Source organism: Daphnia pulicaria, chromosome 1 (assembly GCF_021234035.1).
Source record: "Daphnia pulicaria isolate SC F1-1A chromosome 1, SC_F0-13Bv2, whole genome shotgun sequence".
In the NCBI taxonomy this organism is placed as follows: domain Eukaryota; kingdom Metazoa; phylum Arthropoda; class Branchiopoda; order Diplostraca; family Daphniidae; genus Daphnia; species Daphnia pulicaria.
In genome coordinates, this window is record NC_060913.1 from 39,733,670 (window position 1) to 39,759,203 (window position 25,534).

Sequence of the window (25,534 nt, forward strand, 5' to 3'; positions counted from 1 at the left end):
TTAAGTACATTAGGCTGTTGCTCACGATTAAAGATAACCAGCAAGAAACAACGTTTATTGCGGTCTAGATTTCTACCTGACACGAAATCAAAAGTGTTTAACGAACACGGCACAATTTAAAACGACGAAATTCTACGGTAAAAGAACGAAACTTTCTATTGAATTTTTATCATTTAGTTTTAACCGCACCACAATTCTCGAGTAAATAATTCTCTTGAAGTTTCACAATAACGAATAATGATCGCTCTGAACTATTAATTATTGACAATATAGTTGGATAATTAATTAATAATAATTTGGATCTAACTTTCCACGACATTTCTTATACCGTGGGAAAAGGTAACAAACAATGCGATATTCCAAGGGTCATTCAACTTTAAAAATTCAAATTGCCATATCTAAACCCTGTTTAAAGAGTGTCAGACAAAACTTGGCATAATGCTTATCAGCGTGCTGTCGAGATAACAAACAGTAAATAAAAACAAAACAAAAATTCTATTCTAGGACCGTCTGGAGCGGGAAAATCTTCTGTAATTAATATATTAGCCGGCTTAAAGTAAACTTATTAAATGACGTTATGGCCATCCTATATGAGGTGGATGGCATACATCAGTTTTTTCCGGTTCGCGGTTTCGAAGGATTCATGATAGCCATCCGCTGCCATCTACGACCGCTCGCCTCTCAAAAGGCCCAACGGCCCAACCTTTTTTACTGTTACTTTCGTTCGCCCCAAAAGTTTCTGGAAAATTTCGCCATGGAACAGAGTTCGTACCTTTTTTGCATACTTGGCATGCTAGCGTATTTTTAAAATACTACGAATTCTTGGCTATTTCCTTTTACGTTACAACCTGAAAACAATTCGTTAAGGCTCTTAGCCCTGTATATCAGTATATTACCAATGTTTAAGTGTTTAAAAAAATGGTTTTCTGAAGGTTAACCACATTAGGAAAGATTGTAGAGCAATTTAACAAAAATACATTTTACAAGATTACACAATAAAGTTTTAGGTGAAGAGCTTGGGCTTTCAAATTCACTCTCTTAACATGCGCATCGGAAAATGCCAGTGTCGGCAAGACGGTGGACAATGTCCAAGTTTCACTTTGCTTCAAGGGTTTCAAGTTAAAATATTTCTGAATTTGATTGTTTACTCACAGACAAAGTTGTGAGGTACAAAAACAGGCCTTATATGCAGTCGTTCTACACGTGTGCTATTTAAAGAACCCTGACTGAGAAAAACCAAAACAGCAAGATAAAACAGTTTCAGCATGGCCCAGGAATAATCGTAGCCAACACCGTTCTACATAACGATTTAAAATCAACGCCACCAAATTGTCAAAAAGAATTATAGATATGAAGTTATCCTACCTTTAAGCCTGGGAAATACAGCCAGGCATCCACAAGTGCTCCATCCATCCACAGAACAGTTGAATCCACCAGGAGGGATAGGTAAAAGGGAGTCCTCGTGAATACACCCACATTCACATGGGCGTACGCGAGGACACAGAAAGGGGAATTGAAGAGATCCTTACTCGGTCAACACTGGTTTCTCAGTTCACAGTTTCTCCAATTAAACGGGATGCTGTTTATCTAAATAAGAAATGTCAATAATGAGCTACAAAAAATATTTAGAGAAACAATAACAAGCAAAGAAAAGATCAAAATAAGACAGCTGCAAACCAGGAGTATACCCTAATTGTTAATAAACAGGAGAATTGAAGGTTTCAATGAAATACACAGCATTTATGCAAGTCATGCATCATCGTGCAAAATTTGGCAGGCCACATGCAGGTTAACAAAAATTATTGCCTAAGCAAGTGATTGTTGCTAATGACAGGAGATCATCAGTTGAACACTAAATATGTCCAGCACAAGCAAACCTTTGCTGTTACGATGGCTGGCTCAGGCCTCAAATCTGCACAGAGGAAAAGGGCACATAAAGTGTAGACAAACTGCCATGCATGGACATTGGACTATTCACAAACAAGTTGAACTCTTCTATTAAAGCTTCCATAGTCATCCCGTTTTTATTCTGAGTATTTACCCGCCAAACACAAAACAGCGTGGAGTGGAGAGCATGGAAAACTGCGACACATAGCCTTCTACAGTTAGACACCAAAGTTGACATGGCAATGACCACATTTTTGTAATTTTATATTCGTGCATCCACGTGACCACGTCCAAAAAGTGATCGTTCAAATCTTCTCCTTTTCGAAACTTGTATCTTGTATCATGCTTGTATTGTAAAAAACGAATTGTAAAATACGAAAACGAGAGCAGACGACACTAATCGTCTAATTAGCAATACTTAAGATATCGATTAGAATTTATTAAAAATCTACCCTCCAAATTCAAAATCCAAATTCCCCAAACATTCGACAAATCCAAATCCAAACCCGCAAAAAAAGGATAAAAGCTATTTTCCCCCCCTGCGCTCGACATCGCTGAACGCGTTGCAGATTATTTTTATTACGTCATTGACAGATGTCGAGAAAAAATTACAAAAATAAAAATAAAAAAGGGAAAGGGATCGGAAAGAATCTTTTCCATGACCAGGATTAAAATCTAGGAAAGCTATCGAACCCTGCCTTTTTCCCAATGATGCAACCTAAATAATCAACCCCCACCTGCATCCAATCCATCGTATTAACGTATCCGTAGTTTCGTTGAGATATTTTCTAAATGAATTAGGAAATTATAAATCTTATAAAATACACAATCGAATTTTGTTATTCTGTTCTTCATTTTAGTTTTTGTTTTTTTATTGATTATCAAGAGATGGATTGTTCAACGAACTGAATTACACAAATGAATGAAAGGTGAAAAAGTAGAATATAGGAATAACGGCTCAACGTATATGCCGCAATTTGAAAAGCAACGCGAAGTAGCCAGCCACTCGTACCACGATAAAACACATCAGCATTCCAACTATTGCCAAGAAGTAGGAACTTTGAGTCAAGTCGAATTGCTCCAAAAACTTGACGGGATATCGAAAATGGCAATAGGATTGAGAGCAACTCAGTGGCGGACGCTCTCGGTCGTAGATGGCTAACATAGATCCTTCAAAACCGTAGTGTAAGAAACTGAGGTAGGTTATCCAGCTCAAATAAGATGGAATGGCGTTAAATTTGAGCATGAAGCCCGATACTAACAAGAAGGGAATGCAGCTGATTGGTGCAAAGTAGGAGGCTACAGGAATGTCAAATGCGGCACCGAAAAACAGTCCGATGCCTTGTCCGACCATGGACATTGCGATTATAATGGCCAGCAGCATACTGAAGCGTTCTATGCACAACGGTTGATTACTCATGAAGTATACGGGGATTAAGTATACAGTAGGAAAGACTATCTGAAATGGTATGTCTGCCAGCGTTTTGGCAAGGTAGTACGCTTTGAGACTGTACCATTGGTTTAAATGTTCCCGAACCAGTACCTCCCTCTCAAGTGTAACTGTGATAATAGAAACCGTTAAATATTGTAACTTGTTTGATTTATATAAATGATTGACTTACAAGTCAGAAATGTTGGCATCATGGCAACGTATAAAATAAAAATTAGACTAAAGAAAATCATGCCGCTGTTGTTGAATATCTCGTTGGCGTCGTCCCCGATCTGCCAATAAACTAAGCCCAACAGGATGGAAATGCAAACGTGAAGAGCGAAACGCATTGTCGTCAGAATCTGCGTATCACGAAAGGAATGAAACGCCAGATTTAGTGATTTGCTAAAAATACTAAAAATATAGTAGTACCTTTTCTCTCCAAATAGTTCGCCAAGTTCGTCCAAGTAGAATAGAAACTTGATAATGGAAAGGTGCACCGTACGTTATTTTCTTTCCTTTATTTTCTTTTTTCTTCGAGCGGCCGTCTAACATGGTGTCGTTTTCATCACCTTCATCAAGTCCAAAGTCTAGAAGTAGTTGGATTATCTTAAAACATTATCTGCAAATTGTGAAACGGTCTAAGTTGCCATACCGTGGCTTATAGACGGTAATGCTGGAGTTGATGGCGAATTTTCCTGGTAAATACGCTTTCCGTTTTCTACACCAGCTATCAGTCCGGGAAGGACGTTACCGTATTCTCCAGACGCCACATCAATTGCTATTAACGAAAATTGTTAAATGCTGTTTTAGCTATGTGAAAAGAGAATAATTCACCAAAATCTGTCGGATTGTGGTGACTAGGACAGTTCAAATTCATCGTGTTGAGATAAGGGACTAAAGATTTGACAGATCCCTGGTACATGCACGAACCATCCGCGACGACGTAAAGATGATCGAAATGTTCCAGTAATCTAGAACTGGGCTGGTGGATGGTAGCGACCACCTTAAATAATGTTAATTAGCGGATATGCCAATAGTTTTAAATAGTGTTTTTAATTTTACCGTACGACCGCTTCTGGCGATGTCACGCAATAGCATTACGCACTGCAAACTGGACGAGCTGTCCAAACCGCTGTCGTAAAATAATATTTTGTAGTTGGTTCAGGGTGTTTCAAACTTTCAATCCCGGTATGTCTGCCAGATTGTTTCATAATTCAGAATGTTTTTATTGGTTCATTCAAGTACCTGGTTGGTTCGTCCAGAAATAGAATGGCGGGATTGTCGATTAATTCCAATGCGATGGAAAGCCTCTTACATTCACCACCGGATAAGCGCTTCACTCTTGTTTGCTGAGTATTCGTTAATCCTAATGTCTTCAGAACCAACTCAATCTGTCAGTGCACAATCATTCAGTTTTAAATGAACCTTCTCGGTAGAAAGTAAAAATAAAGTAATTGACTAACCGTTAATTTTTTGTCTTTTTCAGTAGCAGTGTTTCCTAATTTCAAATGGGCCGCGGCAGTCATGTACTCATCGACAGTTAAGTTTCTCAAAAGATGATCTTGCTGCGTTACGTAAGCCGACTGCTTGCGGAATGTTTTGAAATTCCGTTCGGCGCCATTAATGTCGACCCGACCTTCTATTCCACTTTTCCTATCGCACAAGGCGCATATTATTCATTTAATTGTACCTACTCTCTAGATCCTGAAAATTAGAAAGCTTACTTTAAACCAGCTAAAATGTTCATAAGGGAGGTTTTCCCTGCTCCAGAAGGTCCCATAATAGCCGTCAGCTTGCCCGACTTGAATGTGCCACTCATTTGACGTAAAATGTGTTTTGCATTTTCTCCTACAAAAATTAATTCGTTTGTTTAACAAAACAAGTGTTTCTAACGTAGATTTGGCTGTTATCGTCGGTATACTTTTAAAATTTTACCTTTTCCTACAGTGTAACTCAGATCATGGAAAGTCAGATCAAATGATGAGCCCTCTTGATATTTCCGAGATGATGTCGTCCCTCGACTTCTGTCATTTATCGTCATGCCAGCAGTATCCATTGTATCTAAAAAGGGTACATCATAAAATAAATTTTCAAGGCAATAATTTAACTTCAAAATTTAACACTGTGTGTAAATCGTGAAATCACAAGTGCGCAACTAAATAATACAAAGTCAATTAGGTCAAATAGCGGATGTATCTGTGACTTACTGTTTCCTCTTAGCAGTGGCGCTCGGAGGCTGTGAGCTTATATTGCAGAGCCCATACGATACTGTTAACAACACTGTCAACTTTCGGTATGTTTGAATTCTACGAATTTCGAATAGATTTGAAATGGTTAGCTGACTTCATTCGCAGAACAAAATAATACTGAATAAGTGAGCCTGAAAAACAGCTGTTTTGGTTCTACAAACAACAGCAGAAAATGTCTTTCCTCCTAGCTTTTTACACAGAACTGAAGTCTTGTTAATGCAGAACACACATTCCACGCACAATGAGGATCGCCCCGGAATGTGGCGCCTGCGCAGAGAGCTCGACTACTAGGTCTGACGGCGCGGCGCATACCCTGACATATACCCATACCCGGCGGCTACCACATAGACAAAGAAGCGCTATCTAGAAGTTACGTCACAAGTGCTTTAAACTGTTACGTACAGCGTTTCACTCTATTTATAAATTTTACAAGGAACACAAGACTCCGAAGTCCGAAGAAGAAAGTCGTAGTTTCTCCCGCTTCCTGCCCGTTCACTTCTCTCTTTTGTTATTTCGCTACCATTGGGAAGTACTGCCACCTGGTTGTGGTAAACTTGACTGTCAACGACTTTTAAATGTTCTAAATCTTCAATCTGAATAACAAATAGGCAATCCATTTTTTGTGTGTGTTGTTGAAACTGTAGGCAGCGTACGTACGCCGCAAGGTACCCGAAGGGAATGTTAAGGGTATTCTAGTTGGTATAGTAGTATTGGTATAGTTTTACAAAGACAGAGCTATAGAATAGTTATAGAATAATAAAAATATTCTGTTATAAAATTAGGCCTATTATTAAGATGGATTAATAACATTTAAAAAAAATTTATGCCCTTAGTTTCCGGAAGATTGTAATAAGCAGAAATCGAGAAAGAGATTAAAAGAATATTTCCGCATGTTTCTATCCAAACATTAAATAAAAATTAAATTCCAAAAAAACCTAATATGATATGGCGCGGCGTAAGGGTAAGGCGTGACTTTGGTGCGGCGGAGGCTTCGCCCCGCCACCCCACGTCACACCGGATCTTGTTAAAATTAAATTTAAGTAACTACCTATCAGCACTTCTGTTACTGGAGATTGATAGCGTTCGGTGATAACATACAGTGACTTCTATTCTATCATACAATAGTAGTCGATTGTCACGTTACGTTTATATCCCTGTCACATGTCTCTGTATTATCGTCTGCTGTGACAGCTATTGAAATTCTGTCAAAAAGTAACCAGAACTCCGTTTGATCAAATGCCTGAATCGATTGCAGCCAAATTTTCAGAATAGATGTAAAAAATTGTAAGCTACCGATTACTGCCATTGAAATGCAATAAAATTGTTGATTACAATCAATAATTGCCAAAAACTAGTGCATCCATCTATGTAGTGTTACGAGAACTGAGGGTGCCCATGTAAACCATACTGCAAACGAAACTGTAGGCAGCGTACGTACGCCGCAAGGTACCCGAAGGGGATGTTAAGGGTATACTAGTTGAGTTGGTATAGTAGTATTGCTGTATTGGTATAGTTTTATAAAGGCAGAGCTATAGAATAGTTATAGAGTAATAATAATATTCTGTTATAAAGGTAGGCCTATTATTAAGATTAATTAATAATATTTAAAACAAAAATGTTATGCCCTTAGTTTCCGGAAGAATGTAATATGCAGAAATCGAGAAAGATATGAAAAGCATATTTCTGCATAGTTCTATCTAAACATTAAATACAAATTCAATTCCAAAAAACCTAATATGATATGGCGCGGAGTAAGGGTAAGGCGTGACTTTGGTGCGGCGGAGGCTTCGCCCCGCCACCCCACGTCACACCGGATCTTGTTAAAATTAAATTTAAGTAACTACCTATCAGCACTTCTTTTACTGGAGATTGATAGCGTTTGGTGATAACATACAGTGACTTGTATCCTATCATACAATATTACTCCAACAGGATGATAATTTTGAAAAGAAAAATAAGACAGGCTAGAGATGACTGGATTGATAAAGTTTTGTCAGCCTAGATGAGAACCACTGACAACCATATTATGCAGTTGAAAAAAGAATTGAAGTAACTCACGCTCACTTAAAATGAAGATTGATGGTGTTTCTTGAAAACACCCAGTGACTTATAGTTCTATCGTTGAATCTTAATGAAAATTCTCCACCTAGATGATAACTTAAGACAAAAAAAGTACCATACAATTCAAATCAAGCAGTACTTAGTGATAACGAAATAATAACAATCACGTTTCCAACTATAACTGACAAAGAACACAGTACTACTACTTTGACTATCCATTTCATTTTTTCATACGGGCTACAAGTCGATTGTCAAGTTACGTTTATATCCCTGTCACATGTCTCTGTATTATCGTCTGCTGTAACAGCTATTGAAATTCTGTCAAAAAGTAACAAGAACTCCGTTTGATCAAACGCCTGAATCGATTGCAACCAAATTTTCAGAATAGATGTAAAAAGTTGTAAGCTACCGATTACTGCCATTGAAATGCAATTAAATTGTTGATTACAATCAATAATTGCAAAAAACTAGTGCATCCATCTATGTAGTGTTACGATAACTGCAAAAAGCCATCTGTGTAGTGTTACGAGAACTGAGGGTGCCCATGTAAACCGTACTGCAAACGAAACTTTGACCAGTAACCCTTCGGGTAACTTTGACCAGTAACCCTTCGGGTAATTTACAAGCAAATTATTTCGACTTAGAAATCCAATTAATTATTATTAAGTGGCGAAAAGTGCAATAACGTAGTTCACATTTATGGCGCTTAGCGCGGAACCGTCGCCAAAGAATTTGAATTTTCGGCGGTATTAAGGGAATTACCCGCTGCAAGCTGCGCTGCCGGATGACCAACTAATTCTTAGTATATACAACTATACCTTATATCTTGTATTTTGTCGCAAGCAACCCTACCCTCTATTCAATTTTTCCCCATTATTTGAAGTTTGGGTTTATGAGTTTCAGTTTAGTTTACAAATAAGGACATAGCGAGCGCTAATTCTTAACTTCTTTTCTGATTTCTTTTGAACATGTTTAAGCTAAAACGGAGACTTTAGTGTACCCGACAGAATACAAATGTTTTCTAGCATATGCTACTAGCTTCGAATTTACCTAACTGTGTTCCATATTCAATTCGACAACCTCACATTTTTCAAAAGTTTCTATAAAAAGATGCCTTATTATGATTGTGCTCTAAAGCGAATTTACGGAATCCATCTGAATAATGATTTTAACGACCAACAAATAAAGAAAATACCAAACACAATGTGAGTAGTGAAGCGCACCTGAGTCAGCTGTGTCGTGAAATAGAAACCATGGTGTCTTTGGTGAAATCAGCAACTACGGACCTTCTCTCTCCAAATTGTTCGCCAAGTTCGTTCAGCAGGACAGACACTTGAGTATGGAATGGTTGGAACGATGGTGGAACGATTTTCCTTATTTTCCATCTTTTCATCCTCGTCTTCGTTCTCATCCTAACACACGTCATCTGTTTGTTATAAGATTTTTAGAACCGCTTAAAAACAGTGAATTGATCAAGTTTAAAAATTACCTTGACTGTTGCGGGAAGGCGTGGCAAGTGTAGGAGTTGATGAATCTTCATAAATGATTCGCCTATTTTTTATTTCAGATGATAACTGAGGTAGAACGTCCCCGTATCCTGGGGAGTCTACATCCAATACTATCGGTAAAAAAATGATTTGGATATTCAAATAATTATTTGAGCTAAGCCAAATTTGAAAATATGCAAAGTCAGCTGTGGATTTGTATAACTGGGGCAATTTAGGTTGACGGTTTTCAGATAAGGGACTAAGAATCCGGGAGGACTAAAGATTCACTTGCCACGATGTATAGGTGATCAAAGTGGTCCAATAATCGCGAACTTGGCTGATGGATTGGTTGCTACAACTTTAAAAAAAAAGAAAAAAAAACGAGTCATATCTTTTCCAAAAGGAAAGGTGAACTATTGAAAACTGTTAAGTTCTACCGGTTATGGCGATTTCACGAAGTAAGGCAACGCATTGGAAAGTTGACGAGATGTCCAGTCCGCTGCATAGATTTAAAAAGTCATATATTAATGTTATGACAATAATATGTATGTAGGCCTAACATACGGATGTTAAATAACACAACTAATGATTTTCTTCCCTTGATATGCATGAACCATTATATTTACCTGGTTAGTTCATCAAGAAAAATATAGCAGGATTGTCAAACAATTCCACTACGATAGAAAGCCTTTCACATTCACCTCTAGACAAGCAGGAAATTTGAGTCTGTTCATTGTTTGACAGTTCTAATGTATTCATAATCACTCCTATCTATTTTGAAGAGATAAAACATTAAAAGGGTGCTTTAAACAATTCAGCAAATGTAGTAGTAAGTTATTAGTAGTAAGTAATGAAGTAGTAAGTAATGAAGTAGTAAGTAATGAAGTAGTAAGTTTGACGTGGTTTAAGCTACATTTGGGCAAGTTCTTACATAAATGGAGGAGTGCCCTTGCGTGCATAGAGCAATAACAAACAGGTTTCACTGGAATATTGAGAACAAAATTTCTTAATTAAAAAAAAGAACCTTGAAATAATTGCTAATGAATTACTAAACGCTGATTACCATTTCCAACAGTGTAACAGATGTCATGGAAGGTAAGATCCAATGGGACATTTGTTGAAGACAAATTTCTAATTTTACTGCAACATCCATTTCTAGTTCCTGATGGAATGAAAGTACCTATGTCATTGGTAACGACATACAAACGATGGGTGGATAATTTATTCTATTCTTCCGTGAACGACATGGTGAAGTATTGAGCTTATAGTACAATAATTTTATGAACCTCAACTAAAAAGTTCATTCATTAATAAGACAAATGAGCTCCATTCTCGAATTTTTGTTCTTACCTCGATACTTATAGATTGGATACTAAGTAAAGCCTGATTCAACCCTCTTTCACTTTTCCTATTTCAAGTTTGAATTGTACAGTACACTCCTCACAGTCATCAAACTTTCAGGAACTCACTGACTGACAGCAGTCTTCCACTTTGAAAACTCTGAAAGCAAACAAGGAGTAAGGGTTTGATGTTTTGTTGTTTACTCTGCCACCTAGGGACAGAAACATAAACACAACAGTCCGATGCCTTGACCGACTAGTGCCATAGAAATCAAGTTGCCCAGCATGCTGAAACTTCCTATGCGCAACGGCTTGTTAGTTGTTACTCATGTCATGAACATGAAGTATAGGGGAATTAAATATACAGTAGAAAGGATTACGTAGTTTATTTTCATTGAAGTAGGTTTAATTTCGTGAAATAAGATTTACAAATGAGTTGTTTAAAATATATTAACATATCGTTGGAGGCCGGAGACCAGCTCGGGCTGCGTGTACAGTGAAAAGCGCTTTGTTTACGAATGAACGTTCAGACAATATGACATACATAATATCATAATTTGTTAATTGCCAGTACCAGCCAAAATGCAATCTGACAAACGTCAATGGATTCCGATTGCCACAAATGTAATTATGTATACGCAATGATGATGATGATGAAGGGAATTTTATTATGTTCAAAAACGGCTTCAATGGGATGAAAGTTTAAACTGGTAGTTATTCTCGTCATCAGTGTTGACGTTATAATATGCCGAAGACTCATCTAAAAAATGAATTGAAAGTTTCGGGTAAAATTAAAACTGGCAGACTCAAATTTAATTTGATGTCATTCTTACCGCATTGCACGTTGTGCCACCAGTCACAAACCCGAACTTTCTGGTTGAAAATTGTGCCATTGGGACAGAGAAATGAATTTTTGGCGCGATTAGATTGGCATACATGAAACACCTGCAAATCAAATCATTCAAATTAAAAAGTTTTTGAATAAGTTATCATATCGATATTGGTCTAGAATATACAAACCTGGCATCGGGTATAAGGATCGGCATAGTAGGCCGGATGGCGTGTGGTTGGTGAATCCACCAATTCGCATTTGAATTTCAGATCATGAGGGACTGAGTGTAAGATCGGATAATCAACACCTATCATAATAACACATATCAGTTATCAGTCATCACTATCAGTATCATGTAACACATAATAATAATAATTTAAAAAAAAAAAAGCAAAAACCTGGAGTCCCCTCGACTCCCGAAAAATCCTGTTCTGATTGTTGCTGATGATCGTAAGAATCCTGCGGCTGGTTGTTGTAATAAACTGGGGTCGGATGAAGGTGCGAAGGATTTTCCTGCGGCCGATTAAAGATTTGTTTGCTGATTGGATTCGGTTCGTTGTAGTTACCAGGTGGCTGATGGTAAGTCAAATCCTCTGCTCTCACCCGATACGTTTCGTGAATTACAATCGGACTGTCGTGTAGCAGTTGTGGCTGATGCGATGGAACTGTATGATACACTAGACTACGGTTGAGCCTGTCGTTATCGTGATAAAATGAAGCCGGCCTGTACCGAGCTACTTTCTCAGATGAATGGGGTGATTCCTCGGTTATTAGCGGTTGGATACTGCTGGCAAACGGGCGACTGCTCGGGAATTGATCTTGATTCTGGAACAATGGATTCACAGCCCAAGTGTCCCCCTTTGGTAAATGATTTTCAAACGAACTCGGCTGATGCTGTCGTCCCGGTTGTGTAGTGGGTGGTGGTGGTGTAGTTGGCGGTGGTGTAGGTGGCGGCGGGGTAGACGAAGGTGGAGATGCTGGAAACTGATCCTCGAAAGGATTTGGTAGTGGACCCGGAAGTTGGAAAAATCTAGGCGGCGGAGACGGGTAAACGGCATGAGTCACCTGGTAGGCTCTCACTGGGCCAACCGGGTAAAAAGAAGCCGGAACATTAGACTGGTGAAATTCCGGCTGTTTATGATGTTGCGGTTTTTGTTCATCAGACTGTACATCTACTGCTGCTGGGCGAGTCTGTTGGTCTTGCATCGTTAACTGTTGGTTTTTCGCCATATTTGTTTTGGTCTCAGAAATGGACATGAGGAGGCTAGATTGATCACTTGTTAGTTGAGATTGATACGCAATCTCAGATTCTGGAGAGGGTACGCCGTGAGGTCGAACGGTAACTGTCATCGGTTTTTCTGTCACGACGTAACGTATTTCTTGCGGGGGTCTTTCTGTCCGCACCACAATTTCCTCATTCGCTGCTGGCGGCCCGTAATGTTTGTGCTGAGGCTGCTCGCTAACTGGGATCACATTTTCGTATCGATTGTCGATTACTTCAATAACGTCCCGCCCCGCTGGCAAGTGGATAACATACGGCCTTTCGGATGCTGATGGAGGGAAATTAAGTTTGCGTGGTTCTTTAGACTGTAGAGTATGTTGATTGTATTGATTGCTGGGTTGCTGCGATTGATAAGTTTGGCTAGGCTGGTTTGATTGATAGGACTGATGAGACTGATCAGGCCGATTAGATTGATAAGACTGATCAGGCCGATGGGATTGATGAGACTGATCTACTTGATAGGACTGTTGCGATGGATCAGGCCGATAGGATTGTTGAGATGGATAAGACTGATAGGACTGATCTGGTGGATAAGACTGATAGGGCTGATCAGGTTGATAAGACTGGTAAGGCTGATTGCTGGGTTGATTCAATTGATGAGACTGCTGGTAAGATGGACGTTCGGAAGTCGGAGGAGGATCTGGGAAACGTCGCCCAGTATTTATTTCAACGGAAGGAGACGAGTAGACTGGCCTTTCGAGTATCAGAGATTCGCTTTTAGGGCGTTCGTAAGAAGCGTAAGTAGCGACGTGTATTTGAACTGGCCCCTCGTCTTTGATCGGATAGGGTTTGCCAACTATTAAACTAGATCCTTCGAAAGTTGGGCGAGGTCTTTCGTGATGCACCACCGGAGTGGCGCTACCGATGATGTAAGCGCTTTCCACCAAATGCGATTTTCCGGCCGCCGGATCCCGTTGATAATTTCCATGCAGCACGTAAGGTTTCTCTTGGTATCGTTCGCCTTTTTCGTTGCCACCTCGAGCCCGTTCGTAAGATCTGTACGGATTTTCCGTGACCGTGATGACGATCGGCTCCGGCTGTTGGACTGACCGACTGGATCCAGACGTCGGCCCATCTCTTTCAGGTGGGTACGGTAATTGTTTGACGGAAGGGTGGCCAACCGAGACTAGACGAGTGTACGAATTGATTGCCTCCAATTTGCGTAGACCTTCGCTCGCTCGAGGATCTTCAAATCTTTGCGAATGGACGACAGATGGCGATTTCTCCTCCGGGCGCAGTCCTTGAAAAACAACAGCTGCTACAAAACGAAAAATATAAAACGATTGAAATAAACAAATTTAATGACATACCGGTAAAGCTGTTACATGATTTACCTGTTGTCGCCGGAGGTTTGTACTCTTCCACTGGCGGGACATAAATCCTGGGCGGAGGAGAGGCCGATGGTGGCATGAACTCCAAATGGGGAGGCTCATACGTCACCGGAGGAGGTGGGATGGTGGACGGAGCCGGTTGGTATGCGATTCTCACACGCGGATAAGTTCCCTGATGGCTGGCCAGGTAAGCAGATGGTGGCTGATATTCGTGCTCCGGTGGCGTATAAATTATTTCGGGTCTTCGCTGTTTCTCGTCGCTCACAATTGGTCGAGTTGTTGTCTGGTAAATTACATCGGGTCTTCGATCTTCCTTTGGAATAATCGGCCGGAGGGTTGTGTAAATAACTTCAGGTCTCCTATCTTCATTTGCATTCGGTCGACTCGTGTAAATAACTTCTGGTCTCAGGTATTTCTCTTCTTCAGGTCGTGGTGTCGTGTGAATGTAAATCACTTCAGGCCTTCGATTCGAATCGTGATTCGGCCGAGGTGTCGTGTTGTATTCCGTCTCGGGGCGATATCGCTCTTGATTGGAATTCGATTTCGTTCCGGCGGAAGGATTGTAAATATACCTCTGCTGCTCCACCTTGCCCGGCGCCGGATAAGCTGCTTCAAACTCGTAGTATGCCGGCCGGGAGTCCGACTGCGGCAAACTATTCTGTCCCGGTGGCAGTCGCTGGCCGAATTCGGACGGCGGAACTCTGGTGAAATCCAGCACCGACTCTTCTTTTTCATTGAGCGGGGCCGAATTGATTCTAACGGGTCCGTTTTGATATTCAGCTCGCGACGGGACTATGCGCGCTCTCGGGGATTCCTCCACCCCGAACTGTATTACCGCATCTGGAATCTTGCTCTGTCTCAGCCGATCCAGCTGCTTGTTTTTTTCCGCTTCGTACTTTTCGAGTCGTTTCTCCGTTTCTTCGACCGTTGCAAATGGCTGCGGAGAATTCGACTCGGGTTGCGGTAGGCGCTGCCTGACTCTCGGAAACTGGACCGACACTTCGGGTTGTTGGTGTAACGCATCTTCGTTTTTCTCTAATTGCTGCTCCTCCTGCTGTTGTTGCTCTCGTTGCTCTTTAGTTTGCAGCAAAATCGGCTCCTTGTTGGTCTCGCGTTGACTTTCGTAATTGGCGGAATCTTTTTTCGGGACGTGGAGTCTCGGCCGGGTTGTTCTCTGCTGCTCCTGGCTGGAATCTTTGGGCCGGGAAAGCGATTCGCTCGTGTCAAAATACGCAATTTTATCCGGTTTGGCGGCAATCTTGCGGATGGCAGATTCTTCCTTAACATGTTCGATTTCAGCCGACGATTCTGGAGCTTTATTTTTGTTTGAAGCGTCGCTAATAACTGTGGCTTCCGTTAGCTGGATTATATTTACTTTGGGACTGGACGAGATTCTAGCGACGGTTGTTGATTCAGTAGTTGGTGTAGGTATAACTGAAGATGGCAATTCACTGTTATCGGTTCCGTGCTGTTTTTCGGGCTGCTGCTGGTGTTTCTTGTTATTTGACACATTATTTTGCCATCGGTTTGGCTTACGGCTCAAACGAAGAAATTTAGTCGTCGTAGGTGCCGATGTGGTGGTTGTCGTGCTGCTACCACTTCTGACGCGAGAGATGGGCCGCAGCGGGTCCAGTGTAACTTTCGGGGCCGGAGTCGTTAGTGGCGCAGTAATATCGTTGGAAGGCCGGTTGTTGACACGAACTCGATTCCGCTTGGTCGGCCGTATAAAGCTGTTGATAACTTCAGTAACGGGTTGCACTTGCTGCCACGATTTAGTCCCGTAATTTCGGCCACTGTCGGGCAGTCTTTGTACTTTCACTTCCGGTGATGGAGTTGTTTGTGCCGTCGATAATCCAAGACTCTCCTTTTTCGGCGATGGGAAACTTTTCTTCGTGGGTCTGTAGATCATGGTGTGACGATTTGATGTCTTGGGTTTCAACCGCCTGGTTTTATTCGGTCCTAAATCGGGCACTTCAAACAATCCGGGCTTCTCAAATGCACTTCCACTTTTCATGACGCTAATTTTCTTGTATTTGATAGTTCCACCAGCACGTCGTCGATTATTATTAGCGGATTGTTGTAATCCCGGCCCAGATTGTCGATTTTCCTCTGCACTATTGAATTGATCTTGTGCGTTCGAGTCCAACTCCTGCGCGCTGGCGAAGAGAAAAAGAAAAACTGCGATGCCGGTAATGAACCAAACACCTAAAGAAAGTTCAAAAACAAGAAAAAAGATTTAAGAGAAAGATAAAAAGGTTCTTGCATCGACCGGGAATCGAACCCGGGCCGCCCGCGTGGCAGGCGAGCATTCTACCACTGAACCATCGATGCTTATACTTGATGTCGTAAAAGTGTTTTAATAAATAGCTATAGGGTCTTTATTTTTAAAACATGAAAATCAAACTGAGGACTCACCTAAGGCGATGTATCTTGCCATTGTTGATGTAACAAATAGGTTATCCTATTGGTAGCGCGTGCCTCGATGATTGGAACCGTTACGAACTACTGATTGTCAAAGAAAAGTAACAAATGATAAAGAAATTATTATTTTTTCGTTCTGAAAGGGGGTCGGTCAGAGCGGTACGCGTTGAACGCCGTGAGGGACCTACAGCCAATGTATGTCGCTTCACCCGCACTCTTATATTAGTTCGACTACTAGTTCGCATACAACTTCCCTCAAATATATCTCTTAGCTCAATTACATGACCATACAGAATTACTGTAGCGTATCGTTTCAATTTAAACAAAACATTCGTCAGTCTCAGACGATGTGCTCATCCAACCTTGTCTAAAGGAAAAAACAAACCCAAAACAACTTCTGCTGCAATTGCTTTAACCCTCTTTTTCCACAATGTACATAGTTCTTTTTTTCTCATGGCAAATACTTTAATAAAGGAGCGTGTGAATAAGTTGGATGTCTGGAAACTATGGCAGAGTACACTATCCGAAAAATGTAAGGCAAACAAATCTTTTACAGATCACTAAAAAAAAACAAAAAATAGGCGAATAGGAAAATTGTGTCAAGCAAACGCTGCTGAATGCAAATTGCGGCACTATAGGTTATTAGGGGGACACTCGTCAAGTTGTCAGGTGTTATTCACGCGACGGAAGAGAATTATTACCCCAAAGAAAAAAGGAACAATCGGATGACGTGGTGAAGTATAAACCTGGTGCTGTACAAATGGTGATGGATCAGCGGCGTGCGAGTGCCATGCTGACAGGAAAAAACGTGACACTAGACTCAAAGTTGGTCACTACAATTTCGGGCACTTGCGTGTGTTGTTTTGTTGGGAGAGCCGACACTACAGACAATCTGTCCTCCACGGCGAACGGGAATAGACTGGCCGTACGGGACTGAAGCGCGCCATGATTTTGTATCGAAGCCATCTGGTCTTTTTTGGCTCTTCTCTCGCCAAGGAGATGGTATCTTTCCGAGCCTGCTTTCTCTATACATTCCGTTTATTTATTTTTTTTTCTTTTTCTTGATAGTTTCGACTTTGTCGCACGACTTGATGCTTGCAAGCCGTGCAATTCGGACTGCTTCATATGCGTACGCATTTATTTTTTTTATGTTTCCCCAATAGACTTATTTCTTAGGTAGTAAAACGATGCGCTCGGGTATCTAATAGGCAAGAAACAAGGTCACGCCCATAACGACTACGGTTTTTATCAAGAGCATATAGTACTCGCCAACCCCAAAAAAAGGAATCAAAAGCAAAAATGTTTGCCACAGAATATTTTGTTCGTTTTATTATCGGCTGCGCTCACAGCAAGAATCAGTGTATGGAAGGACGCAAAGGTTATTCCGCACGCGAGACTGTGACGCATTGTAAAGGCAGTAATTTAAAAAAAAATCCAGTCCAGTGTCTTACATCATTTTTTGAAATTTGTTTTTCAATTTATTTGTGATAATCAAACCGGGTTGCTGGACTTGGCTACTGCAGATAACAGAAAGCATGCTTATTCGTTTTGGGTCGATGAACATCTTATTTGCAGATTCAGTTTAACGTATAGAACGTATCAGTGTACCGTTATGTTATTTTGTGTTTTTCGCAGATATAAGTAACGTGGACAGATGAGATGTGAAACTTGACTATTACATTTCGACATGTATATAGCGCCAGTTCTGGTGCGAGGCATCTCTGACTTTCTAGGTACACACCATCAAATAATAGCGTCATTATTTTTCATAGATATATATTTTTTTTCGTCTGTCGTTGTTGTATGCTCCGTCTGTGGTTTTCTTTGTTGTAGGCTATATAGTCCAGCCTTTTGGAACTGGCCATGCAGTGTGATTTGTGCAACTCGATGCCTTTCCGGCTCACTCTTTTATTTTTGTTTTGTTTCTTTCTTTCTTATATTTTATCTTTCCTTACCAAAGTCTTGTTGGTATTTGTGAACATCTGCCGGAGTTAGCTGTCACTTCGTTTTACCCTAGTTTTCAGTTTTTCGTGGCTTTTTCTTAGCGCTTGCGTTTTTATTTCCCATACGGCGATTCGTTTTTGATAGACGGGAAAGCTTTCGATAACTTTCTTCAATGAATTACAAAACTTTTACCGTTTTCATCTTGTAGCTCTTTCCCCATCCCAGCTAGCTGTGTTCACCATATTAAATGAGTTAAGCGACGGCAATTTAATTTCACTAAAGACCTCGAGATCAGACGATTTTGAAAATTTTTCTTTTTTCCTTTTCGAATAGCCGGAATTGCTTAAAAGGAAAAGGACGTCGCTTTAGCACTTGATTGCACATCATTATCGGCACGATTTTAAAAAGTTGGAGCTCATTTAAGGACATTAAATATGCGATGCACCATTTTGTTTCTCTGAACTAATTGTTATCTGTCACGCAGTTCTGGGTGGCATGATTGCTCGATGAGTTTCGGAGTTTTCACCGGAAAAAAAAAATAACAGGTGAAAGTATACTGACGTATCATGTAATTACGAACCGTTCAGCCGCTAAATACAAGAGTTACGACGACGCATGTCATGCGACAAAAGAAGAAAGTTTGCTCAACATTTTATTAAAAGAACTACGTACAGCCGCTATGATAAATTCAGAATGAAAGAGAAAAAAAAAAAACAGTACTTCATATCTTTGAGTTATTATGTTATATAATAAGTTTCTCCGGAAACCAGCTCGCGCGTCTGCTCCGTTACAAAGGGCAATTTGGAGTTAATGTGCGTTCAGATATCCAAGTGCCGGTATAACATGTGTATAGTCGTGAACAATGGTACCATTACACATGTTTGCCGGCCGGTCCAGCCTCGCACAGGAACTTTGTGATTTCTACTTTTGCTGTAAAACGGCGGATAGGATATGGATGTCAGCACACCTGTCCGTCCGGTCTGGGCTGCTGCTGCCGGTATCGTTACGTATGTTTTATTTATTTTATTTTTCTGCTTGGGAAATTTACAAGTTCTTATATAAAGAAAGTCTTCTTGTTTAAGAAGGAAAGAAAAGAAAAGAAAATGTGGCTTATGGGGCAGTGCAAGTTTTTTTTTTCCAGTTTTTTACGCATTTTTTTTTTCTTCTTCATTATTTAGGCTGTCAACATTTTTACTAGATCCTAGATACCCAATTTTTTTATGGGGAAAAAACTGGAATAGGTTAATCTAAATCACACGAGCTTACGAATGGCCTACGGCTTCGTACGCGTTCGTACGGTTATATATTTAGTGTGTGGAATTCCTCTTATTCCTTGTGTGCTGTGTATTCATTCCTCTCTTTTTTTTACTAAAATCTAAAATAAGTCAACACGTTTCTGTCCTTTTGTTATCACGAAGCCAAAAAAATTGCGTAATACCTCAATTTAGAACTATTTTTTAAATTAATTTCACTTTTGAAAGTTTAGCTAATATTAGCTATATTAGTTTTATATAATTTATTATATTAATTGCCGCCTACTGCGTCTCTCACGGTGATCGGTTCCGTCCGTCGATGAATATAACAAATGAAGGCCTTAATTAGTTAACAATTGATTGCAAAATGAAACATTTTTTAAATGTGGCTTCTTTTTCTTGGTTAGCTTTTTTTCTATAGGCAGTGATTTTTTAACTACGTTCACTAAATAAAAATCAGAAGGAGGTGACCAGAGAAAATGACAGAGAAGCCCCATTGTGTTTTACGCCGATAGATCAGCAGCTAATTCATTTAGTCGTGTGACTCGTGTTTGTTTGGTTGTCGACAATGAGTTGTGTCAAGATGTTGGCGCTTTGTAAGCCGGAGTAAATAATATTAGGCTTAGAATAGTACATACACTTGTCGCAAAGCAGCTTGGCCCATTTGGACGCTTCCGGCCCGTCAGCCCCGGAGCCAACGAGAAAGAAAAAAAAAAAAAAAACAATACTCGCCTAACACGAAACAGAAGCGTGGGAATAGTGATCTAAAAATCAATGGGAATGAAAGAATCCCAGCGTGAAAACATCGGCGCTATTTCGAAAAACAAAATGAAACATAGAGTCCCTTACTCCCCTTATATTGGCTCTAGTTATAACGATTTATTGAGATGTTTGAAACCCCTTGCTCGCATTTTTCGTCCACTTTAATTGCTCGCTTTAACGAACCAAAACATCGACGACGCAACTACACAAGTCCTTGGCGTCGCGTGCCTTCGCTTGCATAGAAGCCCGAGATATAGGTTACCAAGTCACGATATTACCTATCAAAGTGGTCCGGTCACGATGATGCTTCAAGGCGAGAAAAAAGGCTGGTCCTTGGCACTCTCGCACTTGGCACTGCTGGAGAGCCGGTCGTTGGATATGTTGGCCGCCGTAGCGGATCAAGTAATTACCGCCCGCATCGCACACCTTTATAGTTCGCCAATTATCGAATTTACTATCGGTATTTTTCTTCCTACAATTTCATTCTATTTCTGTAAATTTCTTTCCTTTTTTGTCACATCGCATCTTCTCGCCAATGTCGGGATGTTTGTTCGTTTTTTTTCTCGCATAAAGGTGAACAAGTCGTTTCAGTGAGTTATGTAGCGTGATAAAAAGATGAACATGTTGCGTTTCCTTATTGCCACCAGCAAACTTCGGTGCTTTTCAAAGTTATACTAAAAGGCACCCAATAAAAAGAAAATGCCAAGTTACTACATAAACTTTATCCAGTTCAATCGGTCATCAGACCAGAAAAACGTTTACCTTTCATATCACCTAAAACCAAAAGAATCTTGCGACTAGCAGGAAACAAAAGTCCCTTTACGCGTAAAAAGCAAAAGCCACTCGACGGAAACATGGATGCGCGTTCACGGTGTAATAGGGCGTAACGTTATTTGAATGTTTGATACATTCATGCGGGTTTTACGGTGGACACAAACAGACAATCAATCCAACAGATGGATTTGAAAAAACAAGGACCATTTTTCATGCTAATGGAACTGATAGAAACTAACGCAATGTCGTTTGAAATATCGCTCGTGGATATAGTCAGCACGTAAATTCCACTTGTCGAATGAAGATAACGGGTTAACGTTTCCGATATGCTTGACCAATCGGGCTAAAATAAGCTCTGTAATTGCCACTATAAAGCCTAACTAAAGCAGGCTAAAGTGTAGGAGAAACATCGCCGGACGTAGGTATTTCAACCACAAAACTGTAGTTATACAATTGCACACAATGCACTCTTTAAGAGTTCGAAAATGCAATTTTCGACCAATAATTGCATCAATTATAATGGTTTACATAAGGCTCGTTGCAATTTGTTTGTTTTCTTTATTTTTTTATGAGTATTTCTCGCAGCCTACTCGTTTGTAAAAAAAAAGAAAAAAGTAAGACGAAAACATTACTTCGACTTGGATTTTAGCCAAAAACTATCCTAACCATGATACACATTTCGTTTCGATAATAATTTAAAAAAGTATTGATTTTAGCATTTTATATACGTTCTAGTTCTGTTTCGCTATCTATTAGGAATTTTGGGAAAAGGCAACCTCATATTATTTGAAAAGAAACAACGCATTATTTATCCAAACAAGAAAAAGGATTTCGCATCCAGCGGGACGTGGTCCGAGAGAACACCGTTCGTAGGACCGTAAGGTTTTCTTCTATAATCATATACATCAGTACTATTTATGGCGAAAAAATTGGAAGGATAATCTTCTGCTCAGAATACCACAGCTAGAGAACCGTTATTATTTGTGGCTTATCATTTTTACCGCTGCTGACGGCGGTTCTATGTTAAATTTTCTGATGATATCCTCATATAGTCTTGGCTGTTTTGTTTGGCTTTTATTTTTGCGCATCTGAACCCCATTGTCTTTGTTTCACAAGTACAATGAAACACTAAAATCTTAATTGAAAAATTCCTAATTGAAAAAAATAAAAGCCAATAAAAGTTAGCTAAAAATTATTCGGCTTATTTGAGCATAAAATGATTATGACGACGATAAAAATCCGAAGAAAGTGGGAATTCCTTTTACCTTATCAAATTAAGAATCTCAAATTGTTTTCCATCCGAAGCATCCATGGCTTTGAATCCATTTTTTCTTCCTATTATCATAGTAAAGAGGTGAATTTCCATGTAACTCTAAATGTTGTTTTAGTGGGAACGCAATCGGTCAAATGCTGAAACCCCAAATTTGGTTGCAATCCATTAGAAACGTCGCAAATGAATCGTCGGTTCCAATTGACTTCCGAGATATAAATCCAGTAATAATTATGCGTGGAAAAAAATGAAACGCTTTCGCGACAAGTTCTAAATGTGCGGTTACGGTATTCAAAATGGGACCAGTTTCCTGGGAATAGGGTTAAACAATTTGGATATTTTGTAAGAAAAAGAAAAAAAAAATCTTGTTAATCTTGTCGGCGATTCTTGCTCCCATCAAACTAATAACGAATTAGGCCACCTCTTACAAGGATAATGCCGAGGAGAAGTTCACTTGTTATTGCACCATCTAATGGAAAACTGGAAGCCTGTCTTTCTACTTAATGAGACGCCTTCCAATAAGGATGCGAATGATGGCTCTCACAGAAGATTGAAAAATTTTTTTATCGGGGTAACTGTAAAAAAAAATCCTGCAAAAAAGTAACAGGACTTCTGTATTAACAGCTGGTACGTGAAAAAAAAAATATAAATATATATGTACCGTGGGCAAAATGCTAGCCATATTCATTAGAATATCAATTAAGAAAAAGGAATATCTAAGTAATCTTGTTAACTTTTCATTTTCCTATTAGATAACTACATTTATAAGAAAAAAAAAACAATATTAAACAAATTAATGAATTACAATGACTGAGCGACCTTCACGTAAGCAATTGATAGCGTAAGAAATTGTTGGAATTATCAGACACCATTGCTTAATACGCAAGGTCAACAAGTTTTTTCACCAACTTCGATTACCGGTACACTTACCTAAAAACGTCGAAATTTTTCTAGACGTTGTTGTGCTGATTTTTTAACAATCATAACCTCTACTAAATCAAGCTCCGAATCTCCGATGTTCTCGTTGAATAGTTATCTTCCGACAGCCAGGACTACTCGCAATGTTTTTCTCCAAGCTATTGAAACTCCCGTGAAACTCCCAATCGCAAGCGCACACGCATCATCATCCCCTTCCTGTTAATGAATCTCGATGAATCTACATCTCCAATGTGTCAATATGTATACACACAATCTTGGCATCAAGGAAACAAGACTTCGGAACAAGAAAGTCGTAGTTTCCTGCCAGTTCGCTTCTCCTAATTGCTATTTCGCTACCATTTTGACGACTGCTATTCGAAGCTACTCCTGTTACGCCGTCACATGACGGCAAAATCAGATCACAAAACCAATTTACTTGGCCTAGTGCGGTAAACATTTGAGTTAAAAGAGAGACAATTAATAATTTGAGTTCATTTTTTTTTAAGACAAGGAGAACTTCAAGCATAAAGAAACGACCTGAAAGTCTGAATAAAGTCGATCAAGAAAAGAGTGACTCGAGAAAAGATCGACTGACGTACGGCGCACCATTCCATACTCAAGTGTCTGTTCTACTTGAAAGAACTTTCCGAACTATTTGGAGAGAGAAGGTAAATTAGCAAATTTCCCTTTTCATACTACGTTTTCTACAACAATAAAATCTTGACATCTTTCGTAACTGCGTGCTATGCTAGATGCTGACTAAAGTACGCTTCGCTACTCAAATTGTATTCGGTCTCTTCTATGGACTAGTGTAATAAATTTTTCGGCCAAGAGGAACAGCTTCGACTTCGAAATTCAATCCCTTCAACATGCACACCAGAAAACCAAACTGTCTTGTTCTAATTCTAATAGGGCGAGTTTACGAGTAAGAAGTATGTCGGAAGTATGATTAGTAAGTATGAGATGCACCGACTGCGTCCTTAACACCGAGAGAAACCAGTATGAAGTGTCGGTGTGGCAGCAAGAAAATTGTTCAAGTTTCACTTTGCTTCAATTGTTTCAAGTTCAAATATTTCTGAATTTGTATTGTTTACTCACAGACAAAGTTGCGAGGTACGAAAACAGGCCTGATCTGCAGTTCGCTGCAGTCGTTCTGCACGCGTACGTGCTATTTAATGAAATGAACCCTGACTCAGAAAAATAAAAAGGGCAAGGGAAAACAGTTTCAACCAACTGCATGGCCCAGGAATAATCGTACTCCGTAATATACTACATAACGATTTAAAATCAACGCTACCAAATTATCAAACAGACAAACAGGAAGAATACTTCATAGAGATGAATTTGTCCTACCCTTAAGCCTGAGAAATACAGCCAAGCATCCACAGGTACTCCATCCACAGGTACTCCATCCACAGGTACTCCATCCACAGGTACTCCATCCACCAGGTTGAATCCACACCAGGAGGGATAGGTAAAAGGGAGTCCTCGTGAATACGCCCACATTCACATGGACGTACACGAGGACATTTAAAGAAAGGGAAATTGAAGAGATCCTTACTCGGTCGACACTGGAAGTTTCTCCAATTAAACAGGATGCTGTTTATTTAAATAAAAAATGTCAAAAATGAGCTACGAAAAATATTTAAAGGAACAATAACAATCAAGGAAAAGTTGAAAATAAGACAGCTGTAAACCAGGAGTATGACCTAATTATTGTTAATAAACAGGAGAATTGAAGGTTTCATTTATACAAGTCATGCATCATAGTGAAAAATTTGGCAGGCCACATGCAGGTTAATAAAAGTAACAAAAATTATTACCTAAGCGATGATACTGTGATTGTTGCTAATGACAGGAGATCATCAGTCAAATCATATGACTGGAGGTCCAGCGCAAGCAAAACTTTGCTGTTACGATGGCTGGCTCAGGCCTCAAATCTGCACAGAGGAAAAGGTTACATACAGTGTAAACAAACTGCCATGCATGGACATTGGACTGTTAAAAAACTTGGAACAAGTTGAACGCTTCTATTTAAGCTTCCATAGTCATCCATTTTTATTCTGAGTATTTACCCGCCAAACACAAAACAGCATGGAGTTGAGAGCATGGAAAGCTGCGACACCAAAGTTGACATGGCAATGACCACATTTTTGTAATTTCATTTTCGTGCATCCACGTGACCACGTCCATAAAATGATCGTTCCGATTTTCTTTGAAATTTTCTCCTTTTCGAAACATGTATCTTATAGACCTTTTTCACAATGCGGAAAGTCGGGATTTTACAAACC

The 25,534-nt window shown here is 39.8% G+C and overlaps 2 protein-coding genes, 2 long non-coding RNA genes and 1 other non-coding gene across 11 annotated transcripts; all 5 read right to left on the minus strand.

Moving 5' to 3' along the window:
- Positions 1-1,537: 1,537 nt before the first annotated feature.
- On the minus strand, positions 1,538-25,416 carry LOC124320508. Of its 2 annotated transcripts, none has more exons than XR_006913949.1 (3): positions 25,319-25,415; positions 25,067-25,183; positions 1,538-1,587 (listed from the first exon to the last, which is right to left on the minus strand). It is a non-coding gene; the product is annotated as an uncharacterized LOC124320508 (long non-coding RNA). The 2 variants fall into 2 exon arrangements; XR_006913950.1 differs by lacking the exon at positions 1,538-1,587 and adding an exon at positions 24,734-24,842 and having other exon boundaries at positions 25,319-25,416.
- On the minus strand, positions 2,714-9,027 carry LOC124320298 (ATP-binding cassette subfamily G member 4-like). Of its 3 annotated transcripts, XM_046783110.1 has the most exons (12): positions 8,853-9,027; positions 5,527-5,625; positions 5,255-5,380; positions 5,044-5,167; positions 4,783-4,972; positions 4,565-4,710; positions 4,382-4,451; positions 4,154-4,322; positions 3,972-4,097; positions 3,749-3,906; positions 3,510-3,678; positions 2,714-3,447 (listed from the first exon to the last, which is right to left on the minus strand). In XM_046783110.1, the coding sequence occupies exons 3-12, from the start codon at positions 5,373-5,375 to the stop codon at positions 2,846-2,848; spliced, it is 1,875 nt and encodes a 624-aa protein (XP_046639066.1). In that variant the 5' UTR covers positions 5,376-5,380; positions 5,527-5,625; positions 8,853-9,027; the 3' UTR covers positions 2,714-2,845. The 3 variants fall into 3 exon arrangements, with proteins under 3 accessions (XP_046639066.1, XP_046639065.1, XP_046639067.1); XM_046783109.1 differs by lacking the exon at positions 8,853-9,027 and having other exon boundaries at positions 5,527-6,079; XM_046783111.1 differs by lacking the exon at positions 8,853-9,027 and having other exon boundaries at positions 5,255-5,386; positions 5,527-6,079.
- On the minus strand, positions 9,255-10,633 carry LOC124320480. The gene is made up of 6 exons (XR_006913907.1): positions 10,467-10,633; positions 10,180-10,296; positions 10,048-10,098; positions 9,743-9,887; positions 9,554-9,615; positions 9,255-9,474 (listed from the first exon to the last, which is right to left on the minus strand). It is a non-coding gene; the product is annotated as an uncharacterized LOC124320480 (long non-coding RNA).
- On the minus strand, positions 10,828-24,657 carry LOC124320225 (titin-like). 4 transcript variants are annotated; one of them, XM_046782985.1, is made up of 7 exons: positions 24,597-24,657; positions 16,317-16,406; positions 13,905-16,106; positions 11,687-13,828; positions 11,477-11,595; positions 11,290-11,401; positions 10,828-11,216 (listed from the first exon to the last, which is right to left on the minus strand). In XM_046782985.1, exons 2-7 carry the CDS (start codon positions 16,336-16,338, stop codon positions 11,143-11,145), a joined length of 4,671 nt encoding a protein of 1,556 aa, XP_046638941.1. In that variant the 5' UTR covers positions 16,339-16,406; positions 24,597-24,657; the 3' UTR covers positions 10,828-11,142. The 4 variants fall into 4 exon arrangements, with proteins under 4 accessions (XP_046638941.1, XP_046638940.1, XP_046638942.1 ...); XM_046782984.1 differs by lacking the exon at positions 24,597-24,657 and adding an exon at positions 17,024-17,553 and having other exon boundaries at positions 16,317-16,403; XM_046782986.1 differs by lacking the exon at positions 24,597-24,657 and adding an exon at positions 17,024-17,553 and having other exon boundaries at positions 11,687-13,825.
- Trnag-gcc lies at positions 16,162-16,232 on the minus strand. The gene has a single exon. It is a non-coding gene; the product is annotated as a tRNA-Gly (tRNA).
- Positions 25,417-25,534: the final 118 nt, after the last annotated feature.

What these genes read in the sequence shown, in the direction of transcription:
- LOC124320298 (XM_046783110.1), bottom strand. Translation starts at nt 5,375, where the DNA reads ATGGATACTGCTGGCATGACGATAAATGACAGAAGTCGAGGGACGACA. An exon ending in AACATTTTAGCTGGTTTAAA is followed by an intron (nt 4,973 to 5,043) that starts GTAAGCTTTCTA and finishes CTTGTGCGATAG; the next exon opens with GAAAAGTGGAATAGAAGGTC. An exon ending in GAACTATTTGGAGAGAAAAG is followed by an intron (nt 3,679 to 3,748) that starts GTACTACTATAT and finishes CGTGATACGCAG; the next exon opens with ATTCTGACGACAATGCGTTT.
- LOC124320225 (XM_046782985.1), bottom strand. Translation starts at nt 16,338, where the DNA reads ATGGCAAGATACATCGCCTTAG. An exon ending in GGCAAGATACATCGCCTTAG is followed by an intron (nt 16,107 to 16,316) that starts GTGAGTCCTCAG and finishes AACTTTCTTTAG; the next exon opens with GTGTTTGGTTCATTACCGGC. An exon ending in ATCCTTATACCCGATGCCAG is followed by an intron (nt 11,402 to 11,476) that starts GTTTGTATATTC and finishes TTTGATTTGCAG; the next exon opens with GTGTTTCATGTATGCCAATC.